Source organism: Torulaspora delbrueckii, chromosome 5 (genome assembly GCF_000243375.1).
Source record: "Torulaspora delbrueckii CBS 1146 chromosome 5, complete genome".
Lineage (NCBI taxonomy): Eukaryota > Fungi > Ascomycota > Saccharomycetes > Saccharomycetales > Saccharomycetaceae > Torulaspora > Torulaspora delbrueckii.
This window is the reverse complement of record NC_016505.1, coordinates 144,023-159,007: the sequence shown is the minus strand read 5'-3', so window position 1 is coordinate 159,007 and position 14,985 is coordinate 144,023. Positions and strand designations below refer to the sequence as shown.

General features: G+C 41.9%; 7 protein-coding genes across 7 annotated transcripts; 3 read left to right on the top strand and 4 right to left on the bottom strand.

Annotated features, from left to right (window-relative positions):
- Nucleotides 1-23: 23 nt before the first annotated feature.
- On the bottom strand, nucleotides 24-902 carry SHR5 (Shr5p; the record flags this gene model as incomplete). Its single annotated transcript, XM_003681481.1, has 1 exon — nucleotides 24-902. The coding sequence occupies one exon, from the start codon at nucleotides 900-902 to the stop codon at nucleotides 24-26; it is 879 nt and encodes a 292-aa protein (XP_003681529.1).
- A 61-nt stretch (nucleotides 903-963) lies between these two features.
- MDY2 (Mdy2p) lies at nucleotides 964-1,557 on the top strand (the record flags this gene model as incomplete). Its single annotated transcript, XM_003681480.1, has 1 exon — nucleotides 964-1,557. One exon carries the CDS (start codon nucleotides 964-966, stop codon nucleotides 1,555-1,557), a length of 594 nt encoding a protein of 197 aa, XP_003681528.1.
- A 68-nt stretch (nucleotides 1,558-1,625) lies between these two features.
- MSB3 (Rab GTPase-activating protein MSB3) lies at nucleotides 1,626-3,533 on the bottom strand (the record flags this gene model as incomplete). Its single annotated transcript, XM_003681479.1, has 1 exon — nucleotides 1,626-3,533. The coding sequence occupies one exon, from the start codon at nucleotides 3,531-3,533 to the stop codon at nucleotides 1,626-1,628; it is 1,908 nt and encodes a 635-aa protein (XP_003681527.1).
- Nucleotides 3,534-3,748: 215 nt separating this feature from the next.
- On the top strand, nucleotides 3,749-5,293 carry RIM21 (Rim21p; the record flags this gene model as incomplete). The annotated part of the gene is made up of 1 exon (XM_003681478.1): nucleotides 3,749-5,293. The coding sequence occupies one exon, from the start codon at nucleotides 3,749-3,751 to the stop codon at nucleotides 5,291-5,293; it is 1,545 nt and encodes a 514-aa protein (XP_003681526.1).
- Nucleotides 5,294-5,434: 141 nt separating this feature from the next.
- Nucleotides 5,435-6,865, bottom strand: MRX6 (Mrx6p; the record flags this gene model as incomplete). Its single annotated transcript, XM_003681477.1, has 1 exon — nucleotides 5,435-6,865. One exon carries the CDS (start codon nucleotides 6,863-6,865, stop codon nucleotides 5,435-5,437), a length of 1,431 nt encoding a protein of 476 aa, XP_003681525.1.
- A 325-nt stretch (nucleotides 6,866-7,190) lies between these two features.
- MON2 (Mon2p) lies at nucleotides 7,191-12,092 on the top strand (the record flags this gene model as incomplete). Its single annotated transcript, XM_003681476.1, has 1 exon — nucleotides 7,191-12,092. The coding sequence occupies one exon, from the start codon at nucleotides 7,191-7,193 to the stop codon at nucleotides 12,090-12,092; it is 4,902 nt and encodes a 1,633-aa protein (XP_003681524.1).
- A 145-nt stretch (nucleotides 12,093-12,237) lies between these two features.
- On the bottom strand, nucleotides 12,238-14,739 carry CLA4 (serine/threonine protein kinase CLA4; the record flags this gene model as incomplete). Its single annotated transcript, XM_003681475.1, has 1 exon — nucleotides 12,238-14,739. One exon carries the CDS (start codon nucleotides 14,737-14,739, stop codon nucleotides 12,238-12,240), a length of 2,502 nt encoding a protein of 833 aa, XP_003681523.1.
- Between the last annotated feature and the right edge of the window lie 246 nt (nucleotides 14,740-14,985).

The window sequence follows — 14,985 nt, the reverse complement described above, 5'->3', positions numbered from 1 at the left end:
ATCTGCCTGCTATTCAAAATTTTCTACAACATTAAGAGGGCGATGGCTTTGGGATCTGAAAATCCAACTAGTGAAGTGAAAAAGTTAGTAAAATGAACCAAAAAGTAAAGGCATATCACTTCGATACGTACTGAAAGGTATCCCGATCTTCTGGGAGATATTATCTTGATCTTGTGATTTTTCAGCGCGGGAGAATTGTTCACTTGAGAAATGTACCTTTCGAGTTGCTGGGTGGGATCGTCAAAGAAGTGTCTTGAAATCACATACCAGCATCCTATTGTCAATACATCTAGGACTAGATTGACTATATTGTGCCATGTATAAATACCATATGACCTGCCCAGAATTTCGTTTATCGGTGTCACAATCTTTGCAAACTCAGACTGACTCAAGTACCAAGATAAAGGGCTAACGGATGAGTACCCGTAGAGCTGATCGTTATCGTAGATCCCATGAGCTTGGAACGTTTTCCCTTCCTCTTCGCTATTGAGAGCCGCAGGTTCCCACCCTGGCAAGCAATTGCTAAAGTACGGAGCATTCAAGGTAACGTCAAATCGTCTTGGTATTCTCACAATTCTGGTTGAATGGAACTCCGCAGAGTCTTTGGGAACAAAAACATTAGGAAAATGAGTCACACAAATGTTGTGATCCCCATCGTGCTCTTTCGGATCATGTGGAGACTCAACCTCAGCGTAGAAATTCTCTGCGAATTCGTGATAGTTGAAGAATAGCGGTCCCTGGTCCAAACCGTTATCCGTCTGAAGATCCTGAGCAGCTGTACCACTCTTAGATAAAGCAAAACTATTTAATGTTTCTGGAGCAGCACTTTCGGTTTCCATCCTATTGTAACTCAACCAGCATTTGTAAACTTTGTTTGATAATACGCGAACGTTGAAGATCATAAAATTCACCTTATAACTATCATCTTCAGAGAAGATCGGCCAATAAACCATCAAAGATTCAATGGCCTCATCTCCTGAGCACGATTTCGTTTCGAAATTCCTTACTTTAGCAACTATTTCGGATCCAGCTTTGCCAGCTGACTATAAGAAGCCCTTACAACAAGTTACAAACTTAGGTGTTGCACTACCTCCCCTCAGGTACAAGTACGATCCAAACAGGGCAAGAAAAGCTTCTGGAAATGACAAGAAGGACTCACCTATTAAACTTACGCTAAAGAGCGTCAGGCCTCCAAAATTTTCTGTAGAATGCCAGTTCGCTCGTAATAACACGGTCTCTCAGGTTAAGCAGAAGCTGATCGAAGATGGGAAAGTCCAAAGTGTTGAGCAACTGAAGCTGCTACTTAAGGGTAAAGTGCTACATGACAGTGAACTTTTGTCCGGTCTGATTGAAGATAAGGCAACCATCAATGTATTGATCTCTAAAGCTGCCTCATCAGCCGAGGCTACTCCGCCATTGGATTCAAGCCCTGATCCTGTTACTATACAGGTTCCTTGGCATGAAATAGAAAGTACCCTTCGTATGAGTTTTGTCGATCCTGCGCAAGTCGCCAAGACTCTTGATAGATTGAAAAGAGGTTGGGAGTTGACGGAGTGATCTATGGAAATGATATTGTAGTATTTATATGCTAAGAACTTTTATGTAAAGACACATATGTCATATTATCAATTTTTCATCAATTGATCATTGCTCGATACCTTTCTCTTCCTCATTTGCCTCACCTTCTCCTTAATGCTGTTATTCCAATGAACCCCACTGAGACCTCTCTTAAATCCATAAACTTCAGAGGAGAGTGCGTTGTTGACAAAATCACTGGCAGTTCTGTCATCGTTGAAGTCAAACGCAGCAGCGTCTGCATTCTCTTCGCTGCCCAATCCCGAATGCTTTGTATCATCTCTATCACCACTATTGATGATGCTGCCGTTCAAACCACTTTCGTTGGTGCGGTTGCTAGTACCGATAAGCTCGTGATAGTTCTTGTACTTCAACCTCTGCGCCGCCACATATTTTCGGCAACGATCTACCTCGTCCTGGTCCAGCCTATTCAGTGGTATCCTTTTCTTAAATATCACCTTGTCAAACATATCATTGGGGTTCAGCATACGTTTTGGGAACGTCTGGATAACCTGGAATATTTCCATCTCTGTTTCGTCCTGATTTAGTTGTATTTCTCTTTTGTTGTAATCACCACCATCGGAGATCGAGTGATGCCGCAATAACTTGAGCGACCTTGCCTTTATTAGCTCCTGCTCGCTTAGCTTTAGTATAGCAAGACATGCTTTGAACAGAAAGTTTGACTCTTCATAAAACAAACAATCCCAAACTCTAAGCGTACTTTCCACTGGTAGTACTCCAACAAAGCAGCTCATAAACCAACTGGCGGTACATAACGTTATCGGGGGAAGTTTGTACAAGAACTCATTTTTGCCCAATGATGGGCTAGAATTGGGCGACGAGTCGCTTCCTGTTTGGTTTTGAAATGGGACAATGAATCGCCAAAACTCAGGTAAATATTCCTTAACACATAGCATTAGAACACCTTGATCGACATTGACTCCCTCCAAGTTCACGTTATGAACACCAGGCAAATACTTGGAAGTGATGATAACTAGCATCCAAAAGGTTCTCTCTTCGTCCATGAAGAGTAAGAGCAGACCTGCTAGAAAATTCATTGATTGACAATAACCAATCTTCGGATTGTAAAGAGAGAACGCAACTAAAACACGACGTAATGACTTGATCATCGGGGGCTCCTCAGTCTGGAAGGCCTCCCTCTGGAAATGCATATTATCTGGAAAAGTTCTGTTCAAATCACGCTCAATGATGTCGAGATCAGCCACTACTTTCTTCTTCCTAATAAGTTCATCCATCTTGGACAGTAATGTGTCATAAACACCCTTATTTTTATTCAGCTTCTCCTGTCCTCGAGCAAAATGCCACCATGCGTTGCCCCTCCATTCTGCTGGTATACCTTTTCTCACATATCTCTTCAGCTTTTCACTTCGAGGCGGGAATCGATATGGCGAATCATTATCAATTGGAAATCCACTTTTCTCTAATAACAGTTTCCACTTATGCTTACGTCGAACACAGTACTGTGAGTAGTCCCGCCACCACCTGTTGTATTCTTTCTCCGTGATAAAGTTGTTCTGCTTCTTGAAACCATATCTGTCCAAATCTGGGCCATCAGTGGCACTGTTACTACTCCTCTGACCGAAAGGAGTCGATGATAAACCAGGATCATCACTAAGTACCTCCTCTGGACTCTGTAGTGCGCCATCATCGGCCCTGCGAGACTCTACTTCATCCCCATATAGATTAATAACGCTCAGACTCGCATCAGCATCGTTCAACGACGCATTATCTGCTGAATTCGAACTATTCAAAGCTGGTACGTGATTCGGCAGTACTGGCTCACTGGTATTACGACTCGCATACATCTTGTCGTGGAAGCTGGGCGCAGACGGCGATTTCCTGGGTTGGCCAACTCGCTGCCCACTGATCCGTTCGCCGCCTCCATCACCTGAGGCTCCACCAAGCTTCACCGACAGTCGAAGTTGCTCAATGCCCATAAAATCTTGCCAAAATCACCCAATTCAGGCCAAATTACCAGCTTTTATGATCTATTGCTGGGATCATGTTCACGAATAGTAACGATTAATTGAAAAGTTTACCGTCGCGCGCAACGAATATACTCATCTACCATAAAGTCCAAGAATACCATTATTTGACAGTCTGATACCGATCAACTACTAGCTGAATAGAACTACTGAATGGCTTCTGAAGGATGACCCAGTATACTCCGTGGATGGTAGTTCAGGGGGAGGAGTATGAGAGCTGTCAGGCACAGCAACTGGGAAGTGGTATTCTAATAGGGAAAGTTGTGCCACATCTGGTATCTTTTGTCGGAAGAGTGACGTTCAATAGCTACTGTGTACACGGATATCCAGTTTACAATGCAGTTAAGTTTAACAGAAAGTTATCTCATTATCCTTTGCTCCAGGAACAAAATTGGCAAAAATTCATCTCAACAGGCTCACAGGAGGAGCAAAATGGCTCGTTTCCATATGGAATATATCCAGTGATACTCTCATTTACAGCTAATTTTGTTATGACGGTATTCTTAACTTTATTATCGTTCATCAATATCAAGGGTAAGAGACACAGACATGCTGCTAGACTATTGAAGATTGGATCAACCATAGCGTCTGTAAATATTGTGATATTTGTGACATGCTCCTTGAAACAGTTACACAACGAGCATGAAGAGAACGGGGTTACTACGACGGGGGGGATTATGGATCTTTTTTATGAGCGTCTTGTCTACTCTATTCTTGATCTCATATCTTTCTTCTTATTACAGCTTTGCCAGGTTATGATCGTTACAAGGCTATTTTATCGTGACTCTGAGAAACGAATGACGTTTTTCTTGGGTGTTTTATTGGTCCTGGCTGCCAACATTCTGTGGTCCATACCCCAATTTGCAACCTCTGACGAAGAGCAGCAAGATCGCTGGGAGATCTTGGCACCGTTTGTTTACCTGCTAAGGATTGCCGTCGCAGCGTCCTATGCCAGCACAATAATCTCATATGGTATTTTGAAGCGGCGCTATTGCTTGGCGTCGAGCCAGATGGTTATACTCAGCGTAATAACGGCACTCGTTGTCCTACTACAGCCGGCACTTTTTCTCGCCGACGTGTCAAATGTATGGCTATCTGGAGTTGGCGAGCTTTTCAATTCCACTTGTTATGTTGGTTCAACGTCGATTGTGTGGGAGTGGCTGGAGAGATTGTCAGTAGTCAGGAAAAAGGAGGAAGCCCAAAGTATTTTGGGAAGACCAATTTACGAGGATGAACAGGGAGATTACCGTATCGCTAACTATGCTTTAAGAGTTCAGCACGCACTGACCCAAAGAACTCCAAACAATACAGACAGTGATAATGGTGTTGAGCTTGAGCAAATGTCTCCTTCATCACAAGTGGGGACTTCTACTCGGGATACTGGGAGTAGCTGCGGTGTAGTTCCGCAGAATTCTACCGAGCGGGAAAGCGTTTATCAGGTCAACTTCAAACAAAAACAGCCTTTTGCAGAAGCTGCGAAACAAAAGGTGTCCCATGCCTGTGATACATTACTATATTTTGCCGACCAGGTTATTCTGAAAAGTTTGGGAACCTTAAGCATGGGTTCCAAGAAATCTATTACTTCGGCAAACCGTGAGGCCCTAGTCAGGAAACGAATAGGATTGGATAGGCCGAACGAAGTTTATGTTTACTCGACGAAGGATGTTAATTTCGACTCTGATCGGGATGAGGATGATACACAGAGCACATAGGACATGACTAGAGGCTATTGCGCATTTAAGTTAAAATTTTGTTAAATATTGTATTTACAAGGAGTGGTATAGAAATAATGCAACTGGGGTATAATATATATTGATGGGGGGGAAGGATGCGGAAATCTTCGGCACACCTAACTATGCAAAGTAGTCCCACTCTGAGAATGCAGCGCTAAAGGATCGCCATTGAAGATTAACTGGATATCTCATGTACTTCACGCCACTCCTAGTGACGGTATAGTTACCATTCAAGTTAAAGAAGTAATCCATGTCAATATTTTTACCCCAAAATACTGTTCGTCTCTTAGTGGGCTTTATCCAATGCATTCTTTTGAATCCAGGCACAGGACTCGAATGTATTACACAATCAACTGAAGGTCCCGTGAAGTAAACAGATGGCAGGAAATTAGGGATTTCACAGACAAGTTTGTTAATCTTCAATTTGACTTTGGCATGGAACCTGTCGGCCCACTCTTGGTTATCGTAAGACGCTAAGATTGCCGAAAGTACAGGTTCCATATGCGTGGTCAATTGCTTTTTTAAGAACGACCGAAATAAGCGCCGTGATACTATGGATTTGTCCACGTAGATGTATAGCGGCAAAATGTTCCCACTAAACTCAGTCTTTATCGACAAATTCGTTTGTTTGTAAAACTCTTTTGCCAACATTCTATTAAGCTTATCCGCCTCATTTTTCAGAATCTTTTGATCACTTTTGATAAACTTGTGCTTGTAGGCAAATCCCTTCAGCTCTTTCTCGTAATTTCTTCGCGAGTCAATGAGTGAGTCATGATGTGCCTTGCTTGAATCGGTATCTCTGGATCTTGGATGTTTTCTGCTATTGTGGACTGTGAGTATATTGATCATTTCCGGTTCATCACTAATTTTAGAGCTATGGAATTTCATCTTGATCATATCAGGAGCTTTATTGTTCTTCTTTGATTCGCCTGCCCTTTCTAATTTGACCATTTTAAAGGGCTTCAATTTTGAGACTACGCTTTTAGGAACATCTTTGAAAGAGTGATCATTGTAAACCATGCCACTTATCGACGCATCCCAAGGAATAATTGGTTTTCGATTTTTTCCTTTGCTATTCTTCAAATTCAGCTGTGCGCTATCTCTCTTTAATTCTTCTATGACATCTTGAACCTCCTCTTCAGCTGAATTCTTCGATTCACTGGTAACTTTGAGGTTAGCAAATGATGTGAAGAAATTATCCAAGGCGTTTGTTCTAGTCTCAGGTCGAAGGGACGAATTACCAAGGAATAATGGTCTGTAACCGGCGAACAAACCCTCTGTTTGAACTTCTGTATTTGGGATATAGTCAGTAGACGGTACTCTTGGCAGCAGGTAATTTCTTCTTGCCTGGTCAACATGGATCCCAGCATTTGATACATCTGAACCCTCGCTTATTACAGTATGGCCATTTTTTGAGTCTTTTTTCGCAGCTACCTTGTTATTGTTTGCAGTTCTACCGCTCTTATAAGACTGATAACGCTTCGGCAGACTGAACTGAGCCTTAGTAGTACTAACAAGTTTGTACCAGCATCTTGCAAAGCATATATTCATTTTCAGCAGTTTCAACAAATTAACCTATTCAATTCTATAGGACTTAAAAGTGCCTAATCTCAGTACGATCTTAGAGGTAGCTAAAACAGCACTATATGATTCTAGGCAGCTTGCAATACTCGATGGAACGAGCCAGCGCCAGCGACCAAATCGATTTTACTCGCTGATCTGACCGACAGAGTTATTCAATCTGATTATTATTATCGCCATCACCATAAACGGTTAAACAGTTAGGCCATAGTAATAAGCTTTCAGAGTACTTCAACACACCTTATAAGTTGAATTGTGCTTCAGCGACGTCAGTTACAAGCCAATCACTCACGTAATGACTGCTTTTGGCAGTGAGTTCAATGGATTTCAAAGACAGTTGAACTCGGAGTTGCAACTTTTATCCTCTGAGGCGAAGAAAAGGAGCTCTGCCATCAAACAGGCCAGTGACAAGTCGATCGAGATCCTAAGGACAGTGAGAAATTATGAGGAGCTTTCCAACCGTTCAGAATTTTTGGCTCCATTCCTTATGTCCTGCTCCTCAAAAAATGCCAAATTGACATCAATATCAATGCAATGCTTGCAAAGATTGTCGTCTACGCCATCTCTATCGAAAGACAAATTATCTGATGTCCTAGAGGCATTCATTGTTGCTACTCAATTAGCTCTGGACATGAAGTTAAAAGTGTTACAGGTCCTTCCGATTTTCTTCAAGAATTACGCATACGATATACATGGTTCACTATGCACCAAGATGTTGCGGTGTTGCTCAAGCCTTCTCCAATCGGCTAACAAGGCCCCAATGGTTGTCGGGACTGCTAGTGCTACCCTGCAACAACTCATAGATGAGATATTCGAGCGACTTGTCCCAGAAGAGGACCATGGAGAAGCCAATACTGAAAAGGATAAAAAATTTGACGTGCTCATCGGAAACAACGAGTCAATAAAAGTAGACGTATATCGATATGATGCCAATAGACTCTTTGCGGACTTATGCTCCTCTTTCGAACTGACAGACCATTCAGGAGCTCTCAACAGAGTCCCCTTGCTTGACGTTAGGGACCTCCCTCTCGACTACGGGCTAGAAATTTTGGAATCTGTCATGAAGAATACTGAATCACTTTTCCTTATATACGAGGACCTTCAATTTCTGCTAAGGACTAAAACCGTTCCATTCCTGTTGCGCTGTATGTCGTCCAGCAAAAGTTTTCCTACTGTTCTGAGAAGTTATAGGTGCATAAAACTGTTAATTAAGAAAGAGTTTTTGTCGATTTTAGAGCTTGAAATGGAAGTGGTTCTCTCCTTGTTGATTCATAGTATATCGGCGGATACAGATTCTCCACATTGGAAGAAAGTTTTATCACTTGAGCTATTCCTAGACGCTTCCCATGATTTTGAATTACTTTGTGATATATTCATGAGCTACGACAATTATCCCGATAGGAAACATATACTTACGAGCCTTCTTCGTGAGTTTCTTCGACTGCTGGCATCGGAGGACATGCAAAATTGCCTTTGCGAGGCTCCTATAGTCAAAAAAATGGATATGCCCATAATATCGAGCGAGACGTTTGATAATAGAACTCAGTTTGTTCACATGCTCGATAAAACACACCCACCATCAGTCACTTACACATACATTATTTGGCTCATATTGAATATATCAAATGAATGGTCAAATGGGCTCAGCCTGAGGGCTCTAGAGGTCACCGAAACGAGTGAGGGCAAAGAAGTTACTGAGCACTATGAAAACCTGAGGTTATTCTATAACGGCATTTTCCAGGACCTTTACAGTATCAACAAGATGTTTTTGTACTCCACATCATTGGACACTCCTCTTTTCCATTCGCTAATACGAGCTTTTCAAAAGTTGGCGCACGCAGCCGGTATTCTGTCGATGGACGAGAACCTGAACAAATGCCTTAGACTCTTTTCTCTCTCAATTTTGATGAACGAAACCTTAGGTATTGAAGCTTCGAAGATCGACCAGCCTCTGCAATCTGCAGTCCTCAACCCAATGAATGAATCACATAAAGGATCTAATGCTCCAGAAAATACCCAGCCAATCAAAAAGCAGTTACTTTCAAGAAATATCAACCAACGACGTATTAGTCTCTTTAGAGCTTTGATATCTCTATCCGTATCCTTAGGTCAGGCATTGTCTCCGGATAGCTGGACATTCGTGCTTAGGACGTGGCAATGGATTTCCTACTACCTTTACGGTCCTTCGGCAGACTTTATGGAAGATTTCTATTTGGAAGATGTCCCTCGCCCCCCAGCAGTCGGTAAAAACGAAGTGATATCCATAGAAAACAGCATCAGACGACTATTGGAGAGTACAATTACGTATTCCGATTGTGGATTCCGCGTGCTCGCAGAAAGATTGATTTATGAGTCTAATCAAACAATAGCCATTGGTAGTGGCTCGGCTGTGACGGCAACAGATAATGACCCAACCTATCCATTCAATCAAGGGGTCATACAGGACTGTTGTTATAACAAAACGTTCTTCATAACTCAGTTGAGTGAACTGGCTATCTTTAATTTTGACAGATTTCTGAGTACGCCAAATGGCTGGGAAAAGTGGAAAGTGATAGCAAGCTACTTTACTCGCCTGATTTCTGATCGTGCAATACCTGCCGTGGCCATTCGACTGTATGCTTCTAAGGCTTTGACAGATATCATCAGGAAAACATGCATTGAGATTGGAGAGATAGAAGACCAGAATTTACGTTCCGAAAAATTCCAGAAGTCCGAAAACATGATTATAGGATCCTTAATAGACTCCATTGACTCACTTAAAGTTCTGGAAATTACCAAAGACACAATTTATAGTGGAGTCGTGAGAGTAGAATCAGAAATTCTTTTACAAATTCTTTCGACTCTCAAAGATGTCTTGAATGAATTCGGAGACATACTGAGTTCAACTTGGTCGACAGTTTTCCAAATTGTTAATTCACCATTCGAATGGGACACAAAGGACATGAGCAACCTTCTAGCAGAACACGAGGATGGTGATGATGGTTCATTGCTCATTGGCATAATTCAAAAGCATACCGATATGATACAGGTGTCATTTGATGTTTTCAAATTAATATCAGATGACTTTTTGCAGGCTCTACCCCTAGATGTTCTGAAATTTGTTATTGACACCATCGTGCACTTCGTAACACAGAAACAAAATTTGAACATATCATTTTCTTCCATCAGTCAATTTTGGCTGATTGGGGATTACCTTAGAACCCAAGAAAAAGAAGAGCAGAAAAGCTGTCCAGATGAAGTACGCCTAGAATTTACTAAAGAGATTCAAGCTGGAAATCTGGAAAAGATTATTTCCGCTGATGATTCGCTACCGTACGCTATGTATAACGGTTTATGGTTATACCTGTTAAAAAAACTGATCGAGTGCTCAAAAGATGAGAGGAGTGAGGTCAAGAATGGAGCAATTCAAACGTTCTTCAGGATTGTAGACTCGCATGCTGCGTATTTTCCCCAATGGAACCTTATTTTTTTGGAAGTCATTAAACCATTATTGACCGCTGAATGTGATAAAAACCAACTTGCGGTAGACGTCGAATTTTGGAATCATACTCTGGTGGGTCTCGTGAAACTTTATCCTTCGTGCTTCGCTAATTTCCATGACAATGACTCAGCAGTGAACCAGTGGCTACTCTTTTTGGAGTTTTTACAATCTTTATTCAGCTCTGGATCCACAGAAATATCATATGTGGCTATAATGAATTATCGAAACTTGTTGAAAGCCATGGTGGGCATCAATGACCTACCTGCAGAAGTTTTGAATAAAAGCATTTCAATTTGGAGCAATTATAACCTTGTCTACAACAACCTTTCGCTATCAAACACGCAAACGAATAAGACAGGCTATGATTGTATAAATGAGCTCATTGTATCATTTCCTTATTTGTATGAGATTATTACGAAGTACCAAGGGATGTCAGTTGAGTTTGTTGAGAAAGCGTTAGGTCTTTTTAATTCTGCCGTTCGATATCCATTACTGCCCGAACACACAAAAGACAATACCAAGCCATCATCATTACAGTCAGCCGTGCTAAAAGGACTAAATATATTCGATAAATCGCAAGATAGTGAGGTGGAAATTCTGATCCTTTATCAATTGAGTATGATAATTACGTTGCCCTTCGAAACTCGTGAAAAAATCGAGAGAAAACTCTTACCCAAGCTCCCGCAATCGTCAGTATCAAGAATCCCAACTTTCGAGGCTATTAGTGCCCAAGCACTAAAATCTTTAAATGATAGACTTGAGCTAGAGAGTGATGATGCTTGGTCATTTCTGCAAGAAAAACACATGATCAAAGTTTACAGGAACCTTGGTGAAGTAGTGCGTCGAAAATCATTGATAGCCGCTAACCCAAATAGTGAGATACCGATATATGAGATAGCCTCTCAGCTGTTCAGAAAATTGTCAAGTAAAATGTTTGGCGCTTTATCTACCCCCGGCGTCTCCGATAAGGTACAGGATGATCTCAGCGATGTCTTCATCAACGTTGCTATATCTTTTTTAAGAAGAACTGAACCTGTTGTGGATAAGAAAACCGATGCGTGCGATGCAGATGAGTTTTCGAAGTTCAGAGATCTTCTTCTAGAAAAGGAAGTGATATCTTTTATTAGAGACGAACAATTGACTGTATTTGTCTCTGCAATATGGTCTGGCTCTTTCCTGTACGAAAAAGATGAAATCGAAGAGGAAATACTTGGAGAAAGCGAATCTTTAGTCCAACTCGCAGTGAACTTGTCCTGCTTTGATTTCACTAACACCGCAGGTTTAACAATCGAAACACCTGTGCTCAGCAAAACGCATTGCTCAGTAGGCTGTCTCAAGGATTTAATACACTTTGTACAGCTATCTGATGAGGAATACAAGCTGCTAAGAACCCTCTGCATGCCTTATTTGGTTTCGAGAATAGCATTCGTTCTCCGGCGGTTTATATCGAATGAATCTTTAGTCGGCCGGGCACCAATACCTAAAATTCGCAAAGTTGAGCTTGAAATCATGATTCGAGGGCTGCATAATATCATAGAAAGCCTTCTACAAAATCCTAGATTTTGGAAGGGATCAATGTCCCAGAGTTTGGAGGTATTACGTCCACTGATACTTAGGGCAATACCCATCTCACATAAGCTTAAAGTCCTACAGAAAGAAATTTTGGAGTTATCACTTGGCTTCACTAAGCTTTTGTCGGATGTAGAACGTCAATAGACATATAGAAGCATTTGTGGATCAAATTACGCTTTCAATCTAGAGTATTTCATGACTGATAAAGAGAAATTACCTTTTGAAATCTATACCAACGATGCAAAATGTTTATATACTGAAAAGATAGTCTGAATTGATATCATTTAGGCTACTTTTTCCAAGATAGCAGTGAGGACAAATCTTGTGGATCGCATGCCATACTGAAAAAAGTATGATGTAGAAGCTCTTCTGTCGTTGCTCTGTATCTCACATCAACGCACAAGCAAACGCTGAGGAATCTCTTGATCTCCAGGGACAGTGTCTCAGGATGCTTCAACTTTGGTGTTCCGTTAGTCGCAATGAGGTACAGTGCCTTTAGTGGATCTTCATTCAAATATGGAGGCTCTCCCTCGAGCATCTCGATGGACATGATCCCCAGAGACCAAACATCGACTTTCTCGTCATATTCGCGCTGCTTGACAACTTCTGGCGCCATCCAATAAGGAGTACCGACCATAGTAGCTCTCTTGCTTCTCTTGTCTGTCAATTTCGCACAAAACCCGAAATCAGTAATCTTCACGCGTGCTTTGGTATCAAGCAAGACATTATCAGACTTGATATCTCTGTGAATAATGTTCTTGTCATGTAGGAATTGTAAACCTTGACAGGTTTCTCGAACGATATATGCGATTTGTGGCTCTGTCAAAGGAGAATAATTTCCACCATTCGATGGGCTGTTTTCTATTATATCCGTAAGCGAGCCGCCTTCCATAAATTCCATCACAACCCACAAATCATCTTCAGTCTTAAGGTAAGCCTCTAAGAAATTGACAATGTTTTTATGACGAGAGTCTTTCATGACCAAAATTTCATTGACGATCAATTCCTTACGAGGTTGCTTTGAAAGAATCATCTGTTTTATTGCAACTTTGTCACCTATTTCAGATGGCTCTTGATTATTGTCCCTTTCCTCTTCCGCGAGTCTGGGAGGAAGTTGTATTCTCTGTGCCAAATAAACAGAACCACTAGCACCCTGTCCCGCTTTTTCGATCATATTGAAGTATGGCGAAGGATCAACGTTGAAAGTAACACTCTTCAATTTTGTCATGATCTCCGCATTAGACATGGATGGCCTACCTGGCTTTCTTTGCTTGGTTACGCCAACGTCATTCTTGTGCTCAGCGGTTGGTTTCTTCGGAGCCTGCCTCATGGGCTGTAATGCCTTTCCTGGAGGGTTTTGGGTTGCCGGAGATGGCTGGCCAGCCCCCGGTTGGTTCATAGCGCCAGCACCAGCAGACATAGGATCACGGTTTGGCCCGTTAGTATGTTGAGGAGTTACAACCGATATTGGAGGTTTAGGAGCCACCCTTTCTGGATGCAGTCTGAGAGGTACATTCTCATAGTTATCATTTCGTAGACTTTGCTGAGAAGGATTCGAACTGAGCACAGGTTGTTGCTTAGCGTATGGATTGACCATATTATGATGTGGTCTATACCCATTCATTTTTAAAGGAGATGGCTGATGCGCATGCTGTTGTTGATAATAGTTTTGCTGAGAGTTATTGCGAGGCAAAGTGCGCTGTGCAAGAGGAGTTGTATTAGTTGATTGGCCGGTCCTTATCTGTTGCGCATGGGCCTGTTGTGGGTATTTATGGTGGTGCTGCTGCTGCTGATATGGTGAGATGTGTTGTGGTGATGGTGTCTTTGTCTGTGATTGAGGTAATGGCGCTTTTTCCGCCGATCTCGGAGGTTTTGCATTAGGAGTAGCGGGAGCTTGTCTCTGTGGTAACAAGCCAGCTGGATTCACAGATGTATTACTCCCATTTAGATTCTTGTAATTGTTATTGCTACTAACATTCCTCAAAGAGCTCCCAACCTTGGGCGGATTCGATTGCGGCTGACCAGAAATGCCATTGTACTCTTGATAAAATTGTAAAACCTGAATCACCGCAGCAGAATCATTATTCCAATCCTCACCCGTGATCCTAGAATGCTTCAGCAGTTTTTCCCAATTGGATGGCATACCAACAAAGCTACCAGTTTCAGGATCAAACCCCACATGAACTTTGTGCGTAAAGTTTGTCGGTGAAGAAACACCACTCAGCAAAGGACATTTGGCAAAGATGGCGTCTAACCAACTGTGTAATTCCTGCTCGGTCTTTGGCGAGATATATATTGATTTCCTTGAGCCCGAGTCTCCTGCACTTCCTGAACCACTAGATCCCGATGAAGAGACTGAACTAGAAGACGAAGAGATCCGCTCACTAGAGCGTACGATCTCAAAACAATTCTGCTTCAACTGGTTCCTACTCACACTCACTATACTCGTTATTGGAATTTGCAGCACGGGATCCTCGGATACCTTATCATTCTTGTAAAGAGCCAGATAAGAATCATTTAGTACCAAATATCTTTTCTGCCATAAGAAGGACAATAGTCCATCATCCTTATAAGAAACCCAACCTGCTCTTTTCTTGAAGTGCATCGATGATTGTGAGATAGATCTCGAACCCACGTTGCGATGAATATCGAACTGACTAGAGAACTTAGTGATCGGTTGTGTCTGATTATACCCCGATGGTTGCTTTGCAACTCCAGGGGGCCGAGGAGCTGGACCTATATTCTGAAAGTCATTATCCGAGATCTTATTAGCTGCAGCTGATAGTGACATCGTCACAACTGGAACAACAGGTCAGATAACTTTTAAAAATAATCGGAGGATTCAAGTTATTAACTCCTATACTTCGCACGCTGCTAATCAGGTGCTAATCAGCGCTCAAAGACCACTGATCGACGAGTGTTTCCAGGTTTAACCTCCAATATGGCGTTCACATCGCCTTCCATTGAAGTGTTTCAAGATGATGAAAGCTCGAGACTGGAAGAAAAAAGTGTCGATTACTCGTTTAGGAAGGGAATT